This window comes from Silurus aristotelis (genome assembly GCF_946808225.1).
Source record: "Silurus aristotelis genome assembly, chromosome: 7".
NCBI classification, from domain to species: Eukaryota; Metazoa; Chordata; class Actinopteri; order Siluriformes; family Siluridae; genus Silurus; species Silurus aristotelis.
Window position 1 is genome coordinate 9,256,089 of NC_139580.1, and position 25,960 is coordinate 9,282,048.

The window sequence follows — 25,960 nt, forward strand, 5'->3', positions numbered from 1 at the left end:
GTCGTCTTTAGCAACTTTTTTATGAGCCAGCTTCAGAAGAGGCTTCCGTCTGGGACGATGGCCATGCAATCCGACTTGTTGCAGTGTGTGGCGTATGTTCTGAGCACAAACAAGCAGACCTCCCGCTTCTGCAACCTCTAAAGCAACGCTGCAGCACTCATGCATCTGATTTTTTAAAGCCAGCTTCTGCACATGACGCACAGCACGAGGACTCAACTTCTTTGGTAGACCCTTGCAAGGGCTGTTCCGAGTGAAGCCCGTCTTCAAAAACCTCTGTATGACCCTGACCACTCTACTATAACTCAGTTTCAGGGTTTTACTGATCTTCTTATAGTCTAGGCCATCTTTGTGGAAAGCAACAAATATAATTCTCAAATCCTCAGAGTTATTTGCCATGAGGTGCCATGTTGAACATCCACTGGTACACAAATTTGTATAGTCCTGTCAAGCAGACAAAAACATGAACATGATGAATAGGACCTGTGGCTTTGCACGGTTACACGACCTACATATGTTATTACTTAAAGAACTTACTTTTGTCAATAATAGCTGTATGTTGTTTTTTTAGAGGACAGTAAATCTATACTGCTATACAAGCTGCACATTGACTACTCTAAAATATATTCACGTAATTTTTTTTTTTTTATATTGTCCCTTAAATAGATATACTTAAAAGGTTGCTAAAATGTGAGAGGTGTACTCACTTTTGTGAGATACTGGCTGTATTTTTAGCCATATAGGCAAGAGCGCCATCTACAGCAGGATGCGTTTACAATCAACAGCCTAAGGCAGGTAATCACATGAGCTTTTATGGTGCTGTATTCATTATACACCACGCATTATTTTAAATTTACAATTTTTTGTTTATGTAGTCTGTGCAATATGTTTGCAAAAAATAATCTAGAAATATCATTCCGACCAATTTCTCAAATTTAAGGCTGGCTGTAGGTGGTGCTCTTGGTTAAATCTTATTCCAATGCAATTTTTGTGTGTGTGTGTGTGTGTGTGTGTGTGTGTGTGTGTGTGTGTGTGTGTGTGTGTGTGTGTGTCTGTGTGTGTGTGAGTGAGTGAGTGTGAGAGAGAGAGAGAGAGAGAGAGAGAGACAAACAGACAGACAGACAGACAGACAGACACAGACAGACAGAGGATATGTAAATTCCCATAACAGCTTGCCTGTGGGTGAAACGGTGTCGTTTGGTGAATTCCCTGCAGAAACTATTTTTTTTTCTTACATGTTTATGTACCAGCTCAACACTTACAGTAATGTTCCTCTTTTTGTGAATTTTCACATTTCCTTGTGTCCATAATAAATGAGTACCTTGATATTAAGGGTGTTTTCACAAACTGCATTTGCTACAAATTTTGTAGGATGTAGGATGTGTAGGATGGTATATGTGTGTGTGTGTATGCAAATAAATAACCGCCACCAACCTGACATTGGTTATTTTCCACAATTCCCATGGTGTTAGGCCTCAGCAATTTGCCTTTTTTTTTTTACTTCATGAAATAAATTCATTCAATAAATAATTTTATTAACGAAGCAATTGCATACATTTATAGCTACATAGACAAGGCGATAAAACTAGAGAGGCCTCTTAAATATGTATGTATAGAGCATTTTTATTCAATTGTTAATTGAGGTAATATCCTGAGTAGGAATGATTAAATCGGTTGCTTTCACTTAGCGTAATTCTAGATTAAGTGTACAGCTAAACGTAATATGCCACGTGCAATACCACATAGAGTGTTTTGCTTTTAAATGACTTGATGTGCCACTTAATGCGCCACCATCGTTTCCATTGTGGATACTCCACAAGATCTAAGCTTGCCAAGATGCCTACGCATTATTCTCTGCGTGTTTTTGCTCAGAATAAATGAGTACAAGGAGTACAAGGCTGCATAATTGTTCAGAGGAGTGCACAGCTGATTGACAAAGAGCACAATGGCTCTGATAGGGTGGGGGAGAAGGCAAGCGATGTTGCTGCATAGCTCTCTTCATACATACCTGCCAACATCACCAGTGGCTCGGTCGTTTTCTGAGCTCAGTCGAGCAGAAAGCCAAATCTTTGTGCGGATGAAAGAAAGCACACAAAAATGCACTCACAATCACACAAGTTTTTCTCTTCACTTATCTTTGTAAAAAAAACAATAACATGTTTACGCAAAATGGAAATATGCTGATTACATTTCTGCACATCTGTTGATGGGAATTTGCTACAAGTTAAAGGAAAGCCTCGATGTGGTGACTCATGTTGATGTTATCTCTCTCTACTCTATTTATAGGTTGTATAAAAAGATTGTGTGTCACTGGCAGATAAAAAAAAAAACACTAAAATAAATGACTATTTATCCATACACAGCTTTAGTGTAGAATTGATCAGCCTTGGACCCAGCCTATAGAAAATATATATATATATATATATATATATATATATATATATATATATATATATATATATATATATATATATATATATATATATATATATATATATATATGTAGTTTGTCTTGGGTTGCTAATGCAGAATAATCTCGATCCTTTAATGGCACAAATTCCATTTTAAGGCCATTACTAATGCTCTTAATTCCTGCCTTTATGTCAATAAATGTAAAGTCATGGTAGTTCTTTGGTTAAGGAATTAAGCTCATGATTGGAACCTCATAAATTAAAAGCTTTTAACCCTTACCTGCTCACTTCTTGGAATAGTGGCCATGCAACACCTGTTAAAGAAGGCATGGAATTAGGAATTTTTTCAGGAGTGGGGATATTTCCATTTTTCATATGATAGTGAATTTTATGTTTGAAAAAGAATACCTCTAAACTGGCCAAATTAGAAGAACATTTTAAACAAAAATGCATGTTAATCTGGCCACACCAGCTTGATGCAGTAGCCCTCCCAGCCACTAGAGGTCTCCTGATTGTTAAGCAGCACTTTCTTGATGCTGGGCTTGATCATTTTACTTCCTGTCTCCAAGAGTATATAAACTCTGTTTGACTGTGTGAAGCTTTGCCAAACTTGATGTAGGCTAGTCAAGTTGACTTTTGTTTTTTAAATGTAAGGGTGGTCGCAAGTTCTTCTGGATCGTCCCAGTTATAATATGATGAAACATTTCCACCCTTATCACTGTGATGTCTTCCTGGATGACTTTGTCCAAATTTGCCAGGCAAAATAATTTTACTGAATGGTGTGATGAAGATGGTAACTGATAAATCATATGCTCTGGTCCCAAATAAACACATCGCTGACACCATCACCACCACCACCAATATCATCATCATCATTATCATCATCATCAAAGAACAAACTGATGGAATATCTTATTGGAATAACAATGTTCATCTCTCCAGCAAAGGCTTCAAACGCTCTTACAAGATGAAACTTTACTGGGGGGCTATTAGTGGGCATACACTACAAAGAGCATTTATGTTGTTTTTTCCCTTTAACTTGTCGCCTGTTTTACTGTAGGTTTGAAAATTCGGTTGAGTTGCTTAACAGTCACTGCTAATGAAGATGCCTTTTAGCTGTATATTAACATTGATCTGGCTGATGCAGTCCATTTTAAGGTAAACCAGATAAATGAAAGTCCATACATGGACACCAAAATCAAAATTCTGACGTTTCAGCTTAATATTCTTTACATTTTTATTTAACTATAAAGCTATGCATACTTAATGATATATTCTAAAATATGTAGATATGTAGATATTCTTTACCATAGGAATTGTGTATATTGTGTATGCAATTCTGTCATTATGTATAGCCAATGCTGATAATTTGCCAAATGAGGATTTACATGCTTTTTTCCATCTATAAAATCAGCCAAACTATCAATTTTGTTATTATTTATGATGTGCATTGGCATTTTATTTGAGTTTATATCTCATCAGCTAATTAATGTCTGCATTTATATATTAGACAGTCTGTTATCTCAAGCAATGCATTCAACTCCATACAGTACCGACTCTTAGCTGAGTGATGTTTTAGTAAATGTTTTTTGCAAAAGTTTCATAAAGTGATAAGTGAAAACACTGATTCAGGAAATTTTTGTACCAGTTACTATTCTTTAGAAATACCACACAGGGTTTTTTTCCCCATACAGTTTGTTTTATTTTTGCTTGTGTTGCTTGGGGAAAACTTTTTTTCCATTCATATCACATCACCCAAAATAGAATACCACAAATATACAGGTGCATCTCAATAAATCAAAATATCGACTTCTCAAAAAATTTGAAAAAATTGGTCTTAAGTAAATTTGAAAATTACTTAAGACCAATAAAAAATAAATAAATAACACAGAAATGTTGGACTACTGAAAAGTATGAACAGGTACAGAACTCAGTACTCATTCAGGGCTCCCTTTGCATAAATTACTGCAGCAATGCTGTGTGGCATGGAGGCAATTGGTCTGTGACGATGCTGACGTGTTATCGTAGCCCAGGTTGCTCTGATAGGGGCCTTCAGCTCTTCTACATTGTTGGGTCCGGCGTCTCATATCTTCCTCTTTACAATACCCCATAAATTCTCCACGGGGTTTAGGTCGGGTGAATTTGCTGACCAATCAAGCACATGGATACCGTGGTCTTTAAACCAGGTATTAGTACTTTTGGCAGTGTGGGCAGGTGCCAAATCCTGCTGGAAAATTAAATCAGCATCTCCATAAAGCTGGTCAGCAGAGGGAAGCATGAAGTTCTTTAAAACTTTCTGGTAGATGGCTGTGCTGACCTTGGACCTGATAAAACATAGTGGACCAACACCAGCAGATGAAATGACTCCCCAAACCACCACTGACTGTGCAAACTTTACACTGGACCTCAAGCAACTTGGATTCTGTGCCTCTTTTCTCTTCTTCCAGACTCTGGGACCTTGATTTCTAAATTTAATGCAAAATTTACTTTTATCTGAAAAGACGACTTTGTCTCACTGACCAACAGTTTAGTTCTGTCATTTCTCCAGGTAAGACACCTCTAACGTTGTCTCTGGTTCAGAAGTGGCTTGACACAAGGAATGTGCCAGTTGCAGCCGAAGGATACGTCTGTGCATGGTGGCTCTTGAAGCACTGACTCCAGCTGCAGTCCACTCTTTGGGAATCTCCTTAAATTCTTAAATGGGCTTCATTTCACCTTTTTCGATCACATTTTTTCCTTCCATTCAACTTACCATTAATGTCCTTGGATACAGCACTTTGAAAACATCCAGCTTCTTTAGCGATGACCTTTTGTGTCTTACCCTTCATGTGCAGGGTGTCAATGATCGTCTTCTGGATAACTGTCAAGTCAGCAGTCTTCCCCCATGATTGTGCAGCCTGAACCAGACTAAGACACCATTTAAAAGCTCAGAAAACCTTTGCAGGTGTTTGGATTTAATTAGATAATTAAAGTGTGACACTACGAGTCTCCAATATTCAACTTTTTTACAATATTCAAATTTTCTGAGATACCGAATTTTGGGTTTTTATCATCTGTATGCCGTAATCATCAAAATTAAAAGAAATAAACACTTGAAATATTTCAGTCTGTGTGTGATGAATCAATATAATATACAAGTTTTACTTTTTGTATTAAATTATAATAAAATAAATTAACTTTTTAATGACATTCTAATTCATTGAGATGCACCTGTAGGTCATCATTCCTAAAGCTTCAATGTTTAAAACTTTTATTCAACTGTATAATGTTGAAAGCTGTCTGTAATGACTAATTTATACAATCTTATTGCATCAGTTTTTTCCTCTACCTTACACTGGCTTTCAGTTTGCACATACAATGTATTACTATAAACATCTGTTTCACATTTTCTTGCCATCACCATTTGTGTTTCATCAGGGTTAATTTCTGTGTCCAAAAACCATACAGATAGGCAAAATAGCTACATTAAATTAAATTGGTGTGGGTATGTGTGGGTGTGTGTTGCACTGCAAAGGACAGGTATGGACTGAGTGGTCTCAGGATAGGCTTCATGGTCTTGACAAGCAAGACCCCCATAAAGTTTTAATGGCTATAAAGTAAACAAAATATTTTTTGATATTTGTTAGATATGCTCTTACTGATTTATTTATTTTTTCTTCTCGTTCTAGATCTTCTCCTTTTGTCAGGATTTAGTATGTCAGGATTTAGTTATTAAACACTTAAATTAGCATAGCATGTCGTGGTCAGGTGTATTAGAGTTGTAAGAATGCTTATTGGTTTATATATACAATATGTATGTACAGTGAGGAAAATAAGTATTTGAACACCGTGCTATTTTGCAAGTTCTCCCACTTCGAAATCATGGAGGGGTCTGAAATTTTCATTGTAGGTGCATGTCCACTGTGAGAGACATAATCTAAAAAAGAAAAAATCCAGAAATCACAATGTATGATTTTTTAACTGTGTGTATGTGTAAATGGCCTAAACACTATCAGAGATGCAGTGACCTACATTTACAACCTATATTCTAATATTTTTTCCATAAAATTGTATACATTTTTTTTCTAACAGTTTATTCTCTTCATTTCGTAGTGTTTCTCTGGGCTGCACTGCTTCCAGTACGTGTATGTGGATGGTAGATTTTTTTGTCCAATCAGATTTTAGCCTCTATGTGCTGCCATATCAATCTAATCTGCCCAGGGCCTTCAAAGTCAGTACTGCTGGCATTTTTACTATAGTCTCCTTAAAAATTAGGTCTGTTTCTTTAACAAATCAGATTTCATATTCGCCTCACAGGGTAGCTAGCTGGCCCAGAATAGAGTCATCATATTTTCGTCCTCTGATTGGTTGGTCAGAGGCAAACTGTTACAGCCAAGTTTGACTGGCAAAACATTTATAGCACTCATTTATGCCTACAGACGAAGAGAAATTGATATGGTCTCAGACATACTTAAAAATCCATTTTTTAAGTAAATCTAGCGCCGTAAGGAGGTCGGTCAACCCCGAAGCTAGCTAGCTTGTCTCATCCCAGGAAAGGGTTTGTTAGTCACTTCCAGAACAGAGAATACGAGCTGTACCACTGGATTACAGCCTCTGAGGAGCGGTGAAAACTATGAATCTGCATCTCTGGTAAATAGGTTGTATTGTATTTACATTATAATGTTTTTGTCATGTTGGACATGTATATTGATTCTGAACTGCTCCAGATGATGTAGGGGCACAGTTGCGGTTGTAGTGTAGAGGTTTGGAGCTTGCTTTAGTAAAATGGTATTCACCCTCCATATGTGAAATGTCTCTCTCTCTCTAATGCCACGTGTTGTTATATTGCGTTTTTGTATAGTATTGATTGTTTCTAAAATTGCGACATGATAGTGGTGGTATTTAGAGGTGCATATCTATAGTATTGTCCGTTAAGAAAATATACTAAAATGTAATATGTACTGTATATGTATAGATTGTCGTTTTCGCTTTGCTTTCTTTTTCCCCCAGTTGACCTGAACTAGAACAGCAGCTGCAAATGGCTGAGCTAACATATAATTCTGCTTCTCAACATGCCCAATCGACTGTACATAAAGTAATGTGCAAAAGAACAGAAACGACTGTAGCAAGGACAATGTTTCCCTCAGCAAAGTATACAACAAAACACTCTTTTGTTCCTGAGTGTATTATTTGGTAAAACCCATCTTGTCTTCAAAGCACATGAGCAGGTGTGTGTGTGTGTGTGTGTGTGTGTGTATGTTATATAATATATATGAAACAGATCCTGTTTTATGTGCTCTCTTAAGAGCAGGGAAATGAAATGCAACTCACAATAAGCAATTGTCCTGTAATACCTTCTCCATATCAGGTGGTTTTTAGATGTGTGTTAGCAGCTTGTGATGTGTATCTTTATATCATACAGGGGATACATCAGCTGTTCTTAACCACTATGGTAAAAGAAAATGTCATGGCGATTGTTCATCATTTACTTGAATTTTATGGCAATCCAAAAAATATTTATACCATTTACAGTTTTAAAGTGATTTCATTTGTACAGTATTGTTACAATAATTCATTATGCTAGCAAGCTCATCAACACAATGCTCCTTTTCGCTTTTACAGTCAGTATATGCATTGGCTAATGTAATTCTGTATTTTTATTGACAAAATTTATTTTATGTACCTTCATTTATTTAAGCTTAATAGTAATGCAAACAAGACATCTAGCATTTGCAAGCCTTAGAGTATTCGCCAACCTTCTAATATTGACAGGCTTTGCCAAATTGGCAGAATAGGAACAATAGACTTAATTCTTTGTCTCAGGCACACTTTTGCCACATAAAGTGATTTATTTAACCCAGCTCTCTGTTCTTGTCGCTAACTGTCAGTGGATCACCAGCTTTCTGACTGACTGATAGGGAAAATGAGGAAATTCATGTCAAACAGCTGTAATAATAGCACTGGTGCCCCCAGGGATGTGTTCTCTCCCCACTGCTCTTCTCCCTGTACACCATCGACCGCATCTCTACAGACCCCTCTGTCAAGCTCCTGAAGTTTGCAGTCGACACCACAATCATTGGCCTCATTAACGACAGTAACGAATCTGCATTTAGAAGCGAGGTTTAGCAGCTGGCTGTCTGGTGCAGTCATAACAACCTGAAGCTTAACATGCTCAAAACAGTGATAATTGTAGATTTCAGGAGAAACCCTCCTGCACTCCCCCCATTCACCATTATGAAAAGCACTGGCAGGAGTGGAGTTATTCAAGGTTGCTGAGAACCACCATCTGCCAGGGCTTGAAGTGGGACAATCACATCGACTCCATTGTTAAAAAGGCCCAACTGAGGAAGTTCAACCTGCCATAGAAGCTGCTTAAGCAGTTCTACTTAGCCATCATTGAGTCTGTCCTGTGCACTTCAATAACTGTCTGGTTTGGCTCAGCTACACAATCAGACATGAGAAGATTACAGAGGACGGTTCGAACAGCTGAAAGGATTATTGATGCTCCCCTGCCCGCACTTTAAGAACTGTATACATCCTGAGTGAGAAAAAGGACACAGAAAATGTCCCTGGATCCCTAATATCCAAGCCACATGCTTTTTGAACTTTTGCCATCTGGCTGACAATACAGAGCACCAAGCACCAAGACAGCCAGGCACAGGAAAAGTTTCTTTCCCCAGGCAATCTTCCTTATGGACACTTAAAGGCTGTCCTCATCGGCAATAAAAAAAATACATACATGCAATACCACTTTTATTAATACGAATCTGTACTTTTGTGTGCAATAATACTCTATTTATTTTCTTCATAAAAACAAATGTGCATTAACTTTTATTCTTCATTTATTTAGCTTTTTTAAATTTCCTTTTTACCTTAGAAAATGTGCAACTGGAAGCTTCGGTCACCAAAACAACTTTCTTCTAAGTGCAAACATACTTATTAAATAAAGCTCTAAAACAACAAAGCTATTTCTGATTCTAAATCTGATTTATATGTGCACTAGCGGTTTTCAACCTTCTTTGTGTCATACAGAGGATGCAACAGCTTCTTTGTACCCCCCCAAACAACCCCATCCACTCCTTAAATAAATTTCCAAAAGGGTGTGGTGTCTTTTGTCTATCTGGTGGGAAAGCCAAATTTCAGACTGTAAAACAAAAAATGCTAACAGGAAACCACACAAGAGGGAATGACATTATAAATAAGGTTTTTATGTGATTATTAAAGGTCTGGAAACACTTAACAAATAACACCATTTACAATTTGTGAAAAGAGTCATCCATTTTCGAACACTATATAGATCACAGTTAACACCTCCCACCCCTTTTGGGCCATTACTGTCTGAGAATGTTATATCATGTTTGTATCGTCTCTTCATCATGAACTCTGGAGTTCATTCGTGTAGCTGTGGAAGTGCATGCTATTTTGCCCAACCAGGCCTTACACTCCAGTGAATTTATTCCCCCGGCAGTCTAAAAATAAAGCAACATTAGATGCCTTCACCCATGAAATGCTCTTCACCTTAACTTCCCCAATCCTGCTGAGAGCGAGCCATCTATAGAATTGGGTCATACTGTTTCCGCCTTTAAAAAAGAGAAGTAGTTTTGTATGCACCTATTTTTTTAAAAGAGATATAAAGTATACAAAATATGGCTGTTAAAATATTTAATCGTGATCAATTGCAATCTAATCACACTTTATCTGTTCTAAATGTACCTTAAATTAACACACTTCAAGTTTTTAATACTCTACATGGGCATGGACAACTATTGCTGCTTTATGCAAATGTATGTTTAATATTAGTAAAACCATACTCAACATAAAGCATGAAAACTAGACATGTTCAATTTTCCCAACATTCAAAGGTCATAGATGTTTTTTAAAGAACTTGTTCATGTCTATTAGACGCATAAAAAATAACATAGAAATAACAGGTTCCCAGGTCCCCTTTTTTTTCCTTTGCACTGAACAATTTACTTAGACAAGCCTGTTTACATTTTCAGATGACTGGGCAGCATGTGGAAATATTCTTGTAAATGTTTTAAATTATGGTGTTTTAAACTAGGACATCAAACAGAACTTTTGCTATGTTTCCACACGGACGGTTTTAATTGCTGGATGTTTGCATCATGGTGGATTTTGGTGCTTGATTTGAGATTTGGCACATCAGCAAAACAATTGGTTAATGATTTTTCTTTTTGTAAATCTGATTAATGAAAGGACCTCGTGAATAAATGTGTGTTGCGTTGAAGGTTTTAAGATTTTTAGATTTTGCCTCTTTTATATACAGTGGGTACGGAAAGTATTCAGACCCCGTTAAATTTTTCACTCTTTGTTATATTGCAGCCATTTGCTAAAATCATTTAAGTTCATTTCTTTTCCTCATGAATGTACACATAGCACCCCATACTGACAGAAAAACACAGAATTGTTGACCTTTTTGCAGATTTATTAAAAAAGAAAAACTGAAATATCACATGGTCCTAAGTATTCAGACCCTTTGCTGTGACACTCATATATTTAACTTAGGTGCTCTCCATTTCTTCTGATCATCCTTGAGATGGTTCTACACCTTCATTTGAGTCCAGAAATTTTTGATTATACTGATTGGACTTGATTAGGAAAGCCACACACCTGTTTATATAAGACCTTACAGATCACAATGCATGTCAGAGCAAATGAGAATCATTAAGGTCAAAGGAACTGCCTGAAGAGCTCAGAGACAGAATTGTGGCAAGGCACAGATCCGGCCAAGGTTCCAAAAATTTTTTTGCTCCACTTAAGGTTCCTAAGAGCACAGTGGCCTCCATAATCCTCAAATGGAAGACGTTTGGGACGACCAGAACCATTTCTAGAGCTGGCCGACCGGCCAAACTGAGCTATTGGGGGAGAAGAGCCTTGGTGAGAGAGGTAAAGAAGAACCCAAAGATCACTGTGGCTGAGCTCCAGAGATGCAGTCGGGAGATGGGAGAAAGTTGTAGAAAGTCAACCATCACTGCAGCCCTTCACCAGTGGGGCTTTATAGCAGAGTGGCCCGACGAAAGCCTCTCCTCAGTGCAGGACACATGGAAAACCCGCATGGAGTTCTCCAAGATGGTGAGAAATAAGATTCTCTGGTCTGATGAGACCAAGATAGAACTTTTTGGCCTTAATTCTAAGCGGTATGTGTGGAGAAAACCAGGCACTGCTCATCACCTGTCCAGTACAGTCTCAACAATGAAGCATGGTGGTGGCAGCATCATGCTGTGGGGGTGTTTTTCAGCTGCAGGGACAGGACGACTGGTTGCAATCAAGGGAAAGATGAATGCGGCCAAGCACAGGGATATCCTGGATGAAAACCTTCTCCAGAGTGCTTTGGACCTCAGACTGGGCTGAAGGTTTACCTTCCAACAAGACAATGACCCTAAGCACACAGCTAAAATAACGATGGAGTGGCTTCACAACAACTCCGTGACTGTTCTTGAGTGGCCCAGCCAGAGCAATGACTTAAACCCAATTGAGCATCTCTGGAGAGACCTAAAAATAGCTGTCCACCAAGTTTACCCTCCAACTTGACAGAACTGGAGAGGATCTGCAAGGAGGAATGGCAGAGGATCCCTGAATCCAGGTGTGAAAAACTTGTGGCAGCCTTCCCAAAAAGACTCCTGGCTGTATTAGATCAAAAGGGGGCTTCTACTAAATACTGAGCAAAGGGTCTGAATACTTAGGACCATGTGATATTTTAGTTTTTTTTTTTTTATAAATCTGCAACAGTGTCAACAATTCTGTGTTTTTCTGTCAATATAGGGTGCTGTGTGTACATTAATGAGGAAAATAAATGAACTTAAATGATTTTAGCAAATGGCTGCAAAATAAAAAAGAGTGAAAAATTTAAGGGGGTCTGAATACTTTCCGTACCCACTGTATATTTATTTATTAATAAAAATTGTCGCACAAAAATGCGCTGCATTAATCACACTTTAATAAGATTAGTGCCATTAAAATGAATTTGCGTTAACGCATTATTAAAGCGTTAATTTTTACAAAAACTTGCCATCTTAGGATGTGTCCTTTTTCTTGTAAGCTTTCAAAATAGTGTTGGGTTGTGTTTTCTGAGCTCACATAGTGTGATTGCAAAGCTGTAATAAATGCACTGTGTGGGAACTCACTGGGAGATTCTATAGGTCACAGGTTAAAGCACTACTGGGTGGAATGCGAGTCTCAAGGGGGTTTATGGTATTTGCTGGACTTTCGGTTCTTTTGATTGGAATTGTTCGACTGATCAGACAGATAAAGGAGTTACTACTGTAACAATGTCTAGTGGATTGTCCCGAAACGCTGCATACACACTGAGGTCAGTTGTTACATAAGTACACACTGCAGAGCTTTAAAAACAGACATATTTGCTTTCTCTTGAATTGCCTCCTGGGAATTCTCACCACTGTGTCCTACATTTTACCATTGTACGTATCTGGCCTCAAATCGGTTATAGCTGCATTTTCATCTTTACTGAGTCAACAGTCTGTGTTGGACTCGTTAGTTCACATGACAGCCTGTTTGTGCTTTTTCTGTAAGTAACACAAGGTATTCTTGGGACAACTAAAAAAACTCTGAATATGAAACAAAGAATTTGAATATGAAAGCACTATTTCCAAGGTTGCTTGATCAACAAGGTATTTTGCATTCTGATTTTGTCACGAGCATAACTATTATTTATAGCTGATGTACAGTTTGACCAATTATTACTCATATAATTTTTTCCTGAACATAGACAGCCTGTCAAGACATGATTGGTGTGGTGCAGGTGCAAACCACAATGTTTTGTGTTAAGTTTGTGAAGTACTTATTGAAGTATAAAAAAAGATGATGATGATTATTATCATTACTACATACACACATGGTCTAGTATTGGTTTATATCTAACACGAGTGCAACCTCCTTTCCAAGCGATTGTTACCAGCATCATACACGAATTACCGTCTTAAAATCTTTATAGGACACAATAATATGCAGTAGAGTCTTGGCTGGTGTAGCAGTATTTCGGGATATTGTTTTTGATGTGTACACAGCATGTAGGATACAAGCCAGCTCTATGAACATTCTTAGCTGTGGTTTTGGCAGAGTTTTATGTTAATGGTTATTATTAATAATATCATTGTTACTTTTTTCTACCTGCCTGTTGTTTGACAGGGGTTGGCTATTGTGGTGCCAGATTTAGCCTGCTGTTTACTGCCTTCTTTGTAGTTATGGAATTTGAGTCCTTCTGACCAAGGGTTTGGTGTAACATAATTCAGGGGAGGTTTTCAAACACTGAAACGTTTGCACAGCTTGGTACTGCACTGAATGCTCGTTGCTATGTAATCAGGGCCTCAGCCCCAATAGTTTTCATGCACAATGAAGTAAAAAAAAATTGGAATTAAATGTAGCTTTGACCACTTTGTCCCAGACTGTTTCTAATCTTTTTTTTTTTTTTTTTTTTTTTTGTACCTTAATAAAATTTCAACAGCTGAGATTTACTCATAGCCTTTAATCGAGGTTGAGGATTATAAACCAAAATCATTCAACAACCAATTTTTTTATGGTATTTTTTTGTATTAGAAGGCTTTTAAAATGAAAGGTATTTCCTGTTTATTGTGTTTTGGTGCTCAGGTGTTTTCGAAAATAAGCCCTTCATTATTTGAGAGCTGCACGTCCTTCTTGGAGCTCTGAATGTCAGAGGCAGCATGAGTTCGGGACACACACGGACACATTTCACACTTTTTGAAACGTGTCCAACTGTCACCTGAGATAACAGTTGCCATTCTGGTTAAGAGAATTGGCACAGTCCACTGTAGAAACATTAGTGCTTGTCCTAAATTGTGTCCTAGAAAAATGTAAATGTGTCTGTATAAGTTTCTAAGACCTGTTTAATCCTTGATCATTATAATCATAAGAAGAATAAGAGAAAGAAGGAGAATTAGAAGAATACAAACAACAATAGAAACAAAAGAGAATCAACAGTACAGTAAGAGCAGAATTAATACAGTGGTGGGATGTGGGCTAGTAGTTCAGGAGAAAATAAGTCAGTGTGTTTGGAAGGACTATGGACATAACACTTTGTCTGTCTGTCTCACTGTCTTTCTTTCACATTCTTCCGCTCTGATCTCTGGCTCTTTCCCTTGACGCTGCTTGCTTGTACTGATGATAGAGGGCATCTGTCTGCAAATGGCACTGATGTGATGAGATGAGTCAGATTGGACAGACAGCACTTCAAGAGCATGCCCAAAGGGTGCTGCATTAGCATTTCATTCATTCAAACATGACACGGCTTCCCTTCGCACCGTCCTTCAAATGCCAATCTCAAATGTCAATATATATACAGCAGTTGTGTCCCCACTTGATTGATTTTGTGTAATCCGACTCAGGAAAAAACTCATCCATGTTTTAATTTTTCAATAGGAACATGTTCATCCCTATTAAGTAGCACCATGGGGCCTCTTTGGAATGGTGGAAGACATGAGGCAGATGTAGCATTTGGGCCTGACATGTCAAAGGGCCATGTGGATGAGAGAGGATTAATAGGGAAGTTTGCCTGATGGCTGCTTTGATTTATTCTTGCAGGGAGTTGTGTTATTGCAACCCACATGGTGTACTCTTCTCATTTCCATGTGTAATGAGGTTGGGTAATGACTGGCACTAGCACCAGTTCTTGGGGGAAAAATCTAATTGAAAGTTTTTGATGGAACATTTAGTTCAAGTACTAAATAGGCTTGAGGTGTAAAAGTAATTTAACCTGTAAAGTCATTCTAAAGGCTAATTGGATTAATGGACCATTGTGTATACATTTGGTGATTTGAGGATTTGGCGGGGGTAATTGAGAATTGAGAATTATGGGTATACTAATACCCAGAGAGGAATATTACAATTATCACATATATACAGTATATATATATATATATATATATATATATATATATATATATATATATATATATATATATATATATATATATAAGAAGAAATTATAGCATTCATCTGGTTATTAGTGTTAAAAAATGCAGGGTGTTTGTAAATTATGGCATGCCACAAGGTTTAGTTCTAGGACCCCTGCTTTTTACAATATACATGCTTGCCTTAGGAAATATTATTAGAAGGCATGGAATTAGCTTCCATTGGTATGCTGGTGATACCCAGCTATATATCTCAAAAAAACCAGGTGATACAGCTCAATTAGCTCTGATAACTGATCGTGTTGAAGAAATAAGAGATTGGATGACCCATAACATTCTACTATTAAATTCTGATAAGACAGAGATTTTGCTCATTGGCCTAAAAACCAGTATACAGAAGCTCCAGCATCTCAACCTGCATTTAGACGGATGTTCTGTAACTACTAGTTCAATGGTAAAAGACCTGGGGGTTATTTTAGACAGCAACTTGTCTTTGAAAAATCATATCAACCAAGTTACAAAAACAGCCTTCTTTCACCTTAGAAATATTTCTAAGCTAAGAAACGTTATCTATATCCGATGCAGAGAAGCTCGTCCATGCTTTCATGAACTCCAGAATAGACTACTGTAATACATTACTAGGTGGATGTTCTGCATCATTAATAAACAAGCTTCAGTTAGTTTAGAATGCGGCAGCCAGAGTTCTTACAAGGTCAAGAAAATATGATCATATAACCCCAATCTTATCGTCCCTACACTGGCTACCTGTCAGGTTTTGAATCGACTACAAACTAATGCTTCTCACTTATAAGCCCTAAATGGTTTGGCTCCTATGTATCTATCCAGTCTTTTAACATGCTACAATCCGTCATGCTCCCTGAGATCTCAAAACTCTGGACTTCTAGTAGTTCCTAGAATAGCAAAGTCCACTGAAGGTGGTAGAGCATTTTCACATTTAGCTCCTAAACTTTGGAATAGTCTTCCTGACAGTGTTCGGGGCTCAGATACACTCTCCCAGTTTAAGTGTAGATTAAAAACATATCTTTTTAGCAAAGCCTACACATAACACACATCACTTATCATAACCTTGTGCTCCAGAACATTGATCACATGCACATTATCAACTTGTGCTGTTAATATCATGAACAGCAGCTATGCTAATTCCTCTCCACTGCTTCTCTTTCTCTCCCCATCCTGAGGTTTGGCCAGCTCCAGTCACATCCCACCTCATGAAGATTATGGACCTTTGAAGAAGTAGATGCCCAACTTGCAAACATCCCGTACCATCTAGAGATGTACCAGTGCCAATTGGATCCCACTACATGTGTCGAGTTTTGACTTTGGACCTCCTGAAGTGTTTAAATGCTCTGGCATGGAGAAGCTGGTGTTGGATCTGTGATGATCACAAATGTTGAGCTATTTTATGAGTTGCTCAGTAGCTCCTAGTTTTATAACCGTAAAGACTGTCTAAGACTGTAGAAAGATCATTACTTTTGATCTTATACTCCTGTGCTCATGTTAGGTCTCACTCTCCAGTGTTCTATATTGTTGAAAGATTTATGATCAAACTCTTGATGTCACCCAAATGAGGATGGGTTCCCCTTTTGAGTCTGGTCCCCCTCAAGGTTTCTTCCTCATAACATCTAAGGGAGTTTTTCCATGCCACAGTCACCACGGCTGCTTATCAGGGATAAATGCACACCATTCACCTTTACTGTTGATTTCTGTAAAGCTGCTTTGAGAGAATGTCTGTTGTGAAAAGCGCTATACAAATAAACTTGACTTGATTTGACTTGACTTGTTTAGCCATTCGAGTTCTCAGGGTATCTGAAGTGTTTTTTGTTTTTTTTGTGTGTAAACAAATGTTTGCTCTTTTCGAATATTTAAATTATATGGGCTATTTGGAAAAATTGCTTCTGCTGTAGTAAAATATTTTAAAAATGTAACCAGAAAATAGAGTAGACATGCTGTTTGGGGGAAGAAACATCATAGTACTGATTCAAATTTCTGACTCATTGAAGATTTGGATTAAATGTATGTAAACATATTTACTTTAATGCTCTGGTGGGGGGTTTAAAAGCTGAAGAATAAGTGAGTTTGGTGGATTCTTAACCCAATCCCCTATATACTATACTATCACTAACTAATTTTCTTTTTCATAACCCAGATGGAATCAAATCTATAACAGGAATTCACTTCTTTCTGATCAACCTGGATTTTCCTGGAATACTCTTCCAACTTCAATTCACTTCACAAAATATAGTAAAATCACTTAGCTATGTAGTTTTACACTTTATTACAGAGAAAAAAATAATGACTATGCAGAACACTAAATTGGTTTGTTAAGATATTTCCATATAGAGAATACAGAAAGCAGAAAAAACAGATGCAGAGAGCTGAGTGACGCTTATTGCAGCAGGTTTAACAATTGCATCGATCCTGGTGAGGTTCAAATCGGCCCACTGTGGAAAAACAAAGACTATGATCATTGGCTACACCGAGACACACTCAGCCACAGGGATGGGGTGGAAACATGCATCAGTGTCAGACAACATGTGTATGAGCTGACACATTTCTCTCTGTGTCTACTGCAGCTCCCTGTGCTTTTCTGATTGCTCTGTCACAGCAATGTCATATGATCCATTACAAATGCATTAGTTCTGGGAGCATTAGAATATCAACTGAGATTTATAAATTTTTAAGCAAGATTGAATATGATTTATCTAAGCACTTGATTACACTTCCCAGGCTCCAATTTTACATTCTGACTTTGCATTAAACCTGATAGCCTACAAAGAAGAACCCTGTCAAGATCAGACTTCTCCATATTTATGCTTCAGTGCTACTGGTCTTCCCCAATGTTAGCGGTTCTGCAGCGTTTTATACAAAACAAAAGTTGGGAAAATATCTGTCAGGATGTGCATGTCTGCTTCTCTCTCTTTCTCTCGCTTTCTCTTTCACACACACTCACTCTCCAACATAAAACTCCCTAAAGCTACTCAGTGACCTTGACATCCAGTGGTCATGTACAGAGTCACTTGTAATGCAGCGGACTAGTTTTAAATAAAGAACTCTACTTCTCTCACCCCTGTGTGACTTGATTAAAAATGTAAAATAAAAAAAAGATGTAGCTTTAGATGTTATGCTAATTCAGATGTGCTGAAAAAAGTCATACAGGAAACACTGTCATAATGTCACACTGGTTTATTGTATTACAGTTGTTAATCTAATCTCGCTGTAAGATACTCAACATCATGAGGTATTAGGGTGTCAACCTTCAATGAGCAAAAATTAAATTTACACCCCGTTGGTGTTTGTGTAACAATGCTTTGACCGTGTTCCCTACAGAGCATGTCATAAAATACTAATGAACTTAAGCAAGGTAATTATAGTAAGTGTTTCCATTGCTACCTGGGCATGTAAGTGTGCCTTAGACGCCTAACACAGCATTGGATTACCACAGTGACTCACATGCTGTGATATTGGTGCTTCACTCTGGGTCTAGTTTTTAATGAGTCACTCAATATGCTTCCCATTGTGTCTGACATGAGAGCTTTCAATCTGAGTCTGACCACTAATGACAGCATGGAGGGCCCTACTGCACACGGTCGAATTAAACACATAGTCAGTCACAAAGGCCGGCTGTGCAGAAATATCTTCCTGACTCTGGAGTTCCTCCAGTTAAGCTTGAGCTTATTATCTGTATTTATGTCAGTAGTGCTCTGTCACATGGTGATGCAGAAACTAATGAAATCGTAAAGGATGCCGAGGCCCAGTTTCTCCTGTCTGCTATTGTTTCCCATTCACATTTCATCACACTGAAGACAGGACAGAGGGTGACATGTCGCTGGCACTTGTTTCTGGGCCTCTCACCACAGCAAAGAGTGTGGCATTGACAGGGGAAGCTCACATCACTCTTATGTGAGATAAAGATAAGACAGGAAAGTATGGCAACAAAACCAACACAAACTTTAATTCAGCAGAAGTGAAGGGAAAATAAATTCTGACTGTGGGTTCAGACACCATGACCACTTAGTTAGTCTGAGTTTTTATCTGTGTCTTTCTACTCAACAAAGTCCATCTTTTATTGCCGCACAGGCTAAGACAAAACTACTTGTACAACACAATAAATTTAGTAACATGATGCATGACATTACATACAGCATAATAGTACATTTATCATTATGGCTAAATCACCTAGAGTTTATTTCCAACTGTGGTAGTGAAAATACACCACTTGTTTACACTTTCAGCAGTGATGCAGTAAGATGATGAAACATGAATAACTTTTCAAATTTTACTGCTTCATATTACAGGAATTTGTTTTGTTAGTTTTGTGTACAAAAGTGCTCTTGGTGGACGGGCAGCGAGCTCATTGCTGACTATTCATTTATGAGACACCAAAGGAAATCTTAACCAAATAGACACCCATTCTATAAACATTTTGGTAATCTTAGCCCATGTCTCTCATCATTTTTTCACTCCTAAACATTTAAGGAACTAAAGTCAAATTTTGTGAACTCCTGAAAACTAAAATTCAGCCACCTTTAAACATTGTCTATTTTCTTCTTCACAAAGCACTTTAGCAATACAGCTACATTGTAGAATTGCACATAACTCATTAATTAATATAGCAATGGATGCTGTTTGCAATTGAGATGAAGGTAGAATACCCTTTGTGCTGCATAGGCATCTTCTGAATACAGTAGCGGTCATAAAAACAATAAAACCATTACACATTCACTGGGGCTTTCTCATTATATTTCGTCTCCACTTCTGCATTCATATTTAATTGCCATCTGTTCTGTTTGTCTTGGTAGTTAGCTGTCAGAGTTTGGTCATAGAAAAGCAACTTTAGAGGGGCACAGGCACCAATGAACTGCATACCTATTCATAATGACAATCATGGAACAACCATCTCGTAATTGACCATCTGTCCTCTTGTTTTAGAAAAAAAAAGGCAGGGTATAAAGCTTCATCTTTTGAATAAAGTGAGGTTTAAGGAATTTGTTAGGAAAGTGGGAGATCTGCATCCAAATTATATTGATCTTAAGGTTTAATTGACCAAGAACTACATTATTTTCCTTGTTAACAGTGGTTGTTGGCTGAGATATTGGATAAAATGGATATAGTCTAATATTGTGTCTATTAAAGGCTCAACAATAAAAGGAGTATAATGTCTTATTGATGGCATAATAAATCTGATTTGGGCAAATTATTGTTTACACCCTAACTTATTGGCAGCTGCATTCATTATTTAAATTCCTGAAAGTGCTGTTTGAACAATTACTGCTGATGATGTAACAATAGAGTGCAAATGATTGGTAAGCTGCATGAATCTACAATCTGGGCTTAAAAGAAAATAGCCCCAGTCTTTCTTCTTTATATCGTACTCCGTATATATACTACAATTTACAATTTCCTGCTCGTGATTTTTGCAAAAATGTTTACATTATGAACTTAAGAAATAAACTTATAATTCACTTTAATTATTAAACCTTATAATTGTGTTTTAATCTTTGATCAGAACTGGAAGCTTGCTTGGACCAGCCACTACTTCTTTCTACTGAGATTTCAGCATTTGGCTTAGAAGTTTAAATTAAAAACTGGAAATAAACTGCAAAGAGAAGCACAGAAAAAATGTCCCATGTATTCTGTTTTCACCCAGTTGAAGTCATTAGTTTCAAATCCACTTCATAAATATCAACTGTTCATTATGCAAGTTTCAGTTACATTTTAAAATGCTTACAATATAATCAGTTTTCTTTGTTCATTATCATTCTTTAGGTCCGTAAGCGAAACATATTGACTGAGACACTGTATTCACTGAGGAATAAAAAAAATTCCTAAAGGCCAAAGTCCCTTGAAGCTGTATAATTTGCTCATGCCTGAAATAGTACATAGCTGCAGGATTTCAAGGCAATCAGTCTTTGGAGTCAGGAACAGTGCCTGTCATAAAGATTATCCCCTTAACAGAAACATCACTGGTCCCAACCACAGCAGGAGGGCATTCTTCTCGTAGCCTTAATCCCAAATCCCTTCACCCCACTTGTAGGGAGGATAGGTTCTGGCACTGTTGAATGTGCAATAGGTTGCATTTTAGAGCAGGTTCCCCACATTAAGATACCCTCTGACCCCATGGAGGAAGAGAATCATTTAGCTAGGTCATTTCAGTTGTTGTTTAGGCTATGTGTCTCTATGACATTGTGACCTGGGCAAAGCCTAGGGCAGCCCAATAGGATGGAAAAAGCCCTGCGGAAGTCTGCGTTGAAAGCATATATAATGGGGTTGAGAGATGAGTTTGCCCATCCAAACCACACAAAGATGTCAAAGGTGGTGGGACTGATGCATGGAAGGTTGCGCTCACAAAATGGCACCATGCAGTTAAGGACAAAGAAGGGCAGCCAGCAACACACAAACACTCCCATTATAACGGACAGAGTCTTTAGCACCTTGGTCTCCCTTTTGAAGGACATCTTAAAGGAACTCTCAGAGTCCATATTGCAGTTGCTGCCCATGCTGTTGTGCCGGAACTTAGCACTCTCTGCAGCCCTTTCCAGTGCTGAGATCCTTTTAATCTGCTTCTGAGCTATTCTGTAAATCTGTGTATAGGTCACAATCATGATGGCCACTGGGATGTAGAAACTGATGAGGGAGGAGGAAATGGCATAGGTTCGGTTTAGGCTAGAGTCACAGTTGTCCTTCACTGGTGGTCCATAAGAAGAGTTCTGCAATGGAAAGCTTGCTGGCTGTGCCTTGTGCCAGTTCAGCTGCACCGGGATAAAAGAGATGAGCACAGACAGCGTCCAAGCTGTGCTGATCATCACAAATGCCACCTTGGGAGTCATCTTTCTTTCATAGCGAAACGGGCTGGAAATGGCCCAGTACCGGTCCACACTGATAACACAAAGGTTGAGGATGGATGCTGTTGAGCACATGATATCAAAAGCCACCCAGATGTCACAGAATGATCCAAAAGGCCAGAAGCCAACGATTTCCGTTACAGCCTTCCAAGGCATGACCAAGATGGCGACCAGTAGATCTGATACAGCCAGTGAAATGACAAAGAAGTTGGTGACTTTGGAGCGGAGATGGCGGAATTTGGTGACTGCTGCACAAACCAGCGTGTTTCCCAGCAGGGTGGAAAGAATGAGGAGAGACAGGAAACAGCCGGTAAGAACTCGTGTTGATTGGTCGCTCTCCAACAAACCGCTGTCAATCACGGTTAGATTAAAATCCATCACTGCCAGTTTTTATCCGCTTCCAGAAGTCACTGCATCGTAAGAGGAACCTCTCGAAAAACTGAGACCAGAGCCAGATAGATGATGATCTCATTGGCATCCAGTGTTGTGGTCATGGGTATTTCCTCTCACTGCCAAAATCTCATACATTTATTTTCCAAGATATTGTTTGAAGACATCACATGGTTCCCTTGCTGCATCCAAAATATGTTCTTGCATATCAATGGTCACTGTGTGCAAATTAATTCCTTACAAATTAATAAACAATACCCCCCACACACCCCAATCATTATTATTATTATTATTATTATTATTATTATTATTATTATTATTACACTCACCCTAAATTTTCCTCCAGTTGACTTGGCACTGAAATTATGATGCTTATGCTTTCCAGCAAAGCCATCCGGAGTCATCCCAAAGCCCGCGGCTGCCTTTTAGTCACATGTGAGACACATGAAAATAAAAGTGAAGAATTGCAAGCACCACATTTCCAGCTTACATGACTATATTCCCATAAGAGTCGTGTAAACGCTCCTGATGAGGTAGGGAAAGCACCCTTTTCCCCTAATGTTCTTCCATCTGCTTATTCCTTTCTTCTCATTCCATGCATCATGCATAAGAATAACTTAGAACGCGAATCCTTTTCTTTCTTTCTTTCTTTCTTTTAATTCCCGTTTCATGCACCAAAATTTTTTTTCCCCGAAAAAAAAGCACGCTGAGCTGCTGCTTAGGTTGGAGGAAAATCCGTGCACGTTTTGCATAGACCCCTCACGCGCAGTGTGCTCTCCGCTGCGTCCGTGTCGGTGTGAGCAAACCGGACCGGACTGAGGGACACGCGAACCCCGTGCCACGCGCTGACGTCGAGTGGCGAGAAGGAGCCGTTTCTTTCCGCCGCACACACTCGGCGTTTCAGGTTTCATCCAAACTAAACCCCAAGGACATCCTCTACTGTCCCGATTCCGTCAGCTCCCCTCATTAAAAAAAAGGGTGGAAAAGACTGAACTTGCTTATGATCAGTGTTCAGTGTGCGTGCTTAATACAATACTAGGTATTTAACCAGAAAAAAAAGAATTAGACTTTAAAACTATGTTCTTCTTGTCATTACACTGTTGAACTCGCACACTGGATAGAACTTGCAATGCCCAATGTACCTATTTACAATTTACACTTAAAAGTTATTTCAACGTGTCAGTGCTTTGGCCTTCTTGCATTAGGTTGTTTTGTCACTGTAGGATTTAATACAACACTGTTTACACTCCTGAGGAAAAAAAAAAGATTTTAATCTTTTAATTGTTAAAAAAAATAAAAAATTAGCAAATGCACTTCTGAGACCTCTGTGCCATCATTTGCTCGTCTCCTTTTGCAACATTTAAGTGTTTTGGGGAAATATCTAGAAGCATATTATTAAAAGAATCTGTACAATATGTTCATGTTTGAATTCAACACTAAATATTGAGGCAACAACAAAGTGGATTAAGGCAAAAATGTATTATGTCAAAACCAAAGCATTAGTATTCAGTTAGAGCATAAACATTAGAATTGAAATGTACAGTGATGGACTAACTCAGCGGTCCCCAACCTTTTTTGCGCCACAGACCGGATTAATGTCAGAGAATATTTTCACGGACCGGCCTTTAAGGTGTGGCAGATAAAAACAACAAAATAAAATGATACGACCGGCATAAAAATGGTAGAATGGTAAAATGGTATTTTCTAAATATAATAATAAACGTGAATCCACTGTGTTGTTTTTTGTTTATTTCGCTATCTTGGGGGTTTGAATTTAGCGGTAATGTATTATGTGATAGCGGCCGGAGGAGCTCCTTTAAGAAGGTAGAGGATGGAGGTAAGACATGTGACTGAGGCATCATGACATGCATCAAGAGTGAGTCATAGACAGATGTGGTGGAGAGAATCTGGTAATTTTCCAAAATAAAACATCGTCAGAATCAGATAATAAATAAAACGAAAATAATGTAAGTTATGTATTCTTTCTGTGCGGCCCGGTACCAATTGACCCACGGACCAGTGCCGGTCCGCAACCCAGGGGTTGGGGACCACTGACCTAACTTACTGAATAAACTGGAACAAAAAACACTGTGTTGCAGAATAAGGTACAGAAACATTATAGCCCTTTATTATGCCATGGTAATTGCAAAACAATATGATTAGTGTTTAGTTTATTAACAGTGATGATATTAGTACAACACAAAATGCTAGATCAGCATTATGCATATCTATTCAACACAGTAAATTTATGAGTTATTTGCCGCTAGGAGTTTATTAACACTTTAAGACCTAAATAACTCTTCCTCTTCGGCCTGTCCTGTTTTCGTTGTTCTTCATCTTCTTGTAAATATTTCCTCTTCGTCAAGCTGTTACTTGAAATTGTGGTCATGATTTAAATTCTTCAGCCAACATGAAAACTAACATGATCCTAAAGATTTACAAAAAATCTGAATAATTTGTATAGAAAGATGAGTCACACTTACGATTAGTTTGCTAATAGCATCTCTGATGATTTATTCTACATGATCAGTATGCACTCATTCATTCGTGTTGATATTCTGCATTGATTTCTTGAGCTTACTTAAACTTATGAGACCCAGTGCTGTTGAATTCCCAATATGACTGGTCAGATGGTGTTGATTGATATTATTGAACAGCAGCTCTGTCATTAGTACTGACTGAGGCAAGGGACTGTCTTATATTACTGTGCTTCCTTTGATATAATAGTGTTACTATAGTAACAACTCCTTTACATGGTATAACACGTGCTAAGTGAAATACGGAACGTGTCTAATAATAAACAAATTAAAAATGTGAATTTATTAAGCAAAGAAACATCTATATTCCACAGCAGATCATTTTGCTTCACCAGGGTGTTGGATTATTTTCCAATAATAGCAAACTAGGTTGTGTTTTAGTTTTTATGTTACCAGTGCATTGACATTAATATAGCATTCATATACTGAATGCAACAATATTATTGTATATATGTAATTGCTCTAAAACATGACAGAATAAAGTCATGCAGTATCTTTGTATGCTGTTATTAAGATTAAAACAAAGAAAAAAAAATGTTTGTTTGTTTTTTATTGACATAGAAAATATATATAACCACACCATAATGCTAAGGAGGCTGATTTTGAGATAGAGAATAGTTAATCTTTTGGATGATTGTATTCACAATACATATTAGCTGATGCTAGTGGCTTTGTGAGGCAGCTGTGTCTGATGAGTGGTGAAATGCTGGTAAAACACTGATGTTCAATTTACCCCTTTCCTTTTAATTAATGAAGTGTAGTGAATGAAGCATAAATGCAACAGGTATTGTTAGCCAACAGGGTACCGGTGGAAATTGGGTTACTGATGGCTGAAGGAGGAGAGAGTAGGATGTCTACAGAGACAGCAGAAAATGGAG

The 25,960-nt window shown here is 37.9% G+C and overlaps 1 protein-coding gene and 1 long non-coding RNA gene across 3 annotated transcripts in view; both read right to left on the reverse strand.

Moving 5' to 3' along the window:
* The window catches only part of LOC310729211, a 145,173-nt gene extending 134,630 nt beyond the window's left edge, over positions 1-10,543 (reverse strand). Inside the window, exon 1 of the long non-coding RNA XR_014534507.1 lies at positions 10,465-10,543. This is a non-coding gene — a long non-coding RNA (uncharacterized lncRNA). The remainder of the gene's footprint in view (positions 1-10,464) is intronic.
* Positions 10,544-18,481: 7,938 nt separating this feature from the next.
* Positions 18,482-23,521, reverse strand: drd1a (dopamine receptor D1a). Of its 2 annotated transcripts, XR_014534245.1 has the most exons (4): positions 22,875-23,521; positions 20,709-22,763; positions 19,571-20,669; positions 18,482-19,506 (listed from the first exon to the last, which is right to left on the reverse strand). XR_014534245.1 is itself a non-coding variant. In XM_083545664.1 (2 exons), exon 2 carries the CDS (start codon positions 22,531-22,533, stop codon positions 21,463-21,465), a length of 1,071 nt encoding a protein of 356 aa, XP_083401790.1. In that variant the 5' UTR covers positions 22,534-22,763; positions 22,875-23,515; the 3' UTR covers positions 18,482-21,462. The 2 variants fall into 2 exon arrangements, 1 of the variants encoding a protein (XP_083401790.1); XM_083545664.1 differs by having other exon boundaries at positions 18,482-22,763; positions 22,875-23,515.
* Between the last annotated feature and the right edge of the window lie 2,439 nt (positions 23,522-25,960).

What these genes read in the sequence shown, in the direction of transcription:
- drd1a (XM_083545664.1), bottom strand. Translation starts at nt 22,533, where the DNA reads ATGGATTTTAATCTAACCGTGATTGACAGCGGTTTGTTGGAGAGCGAC.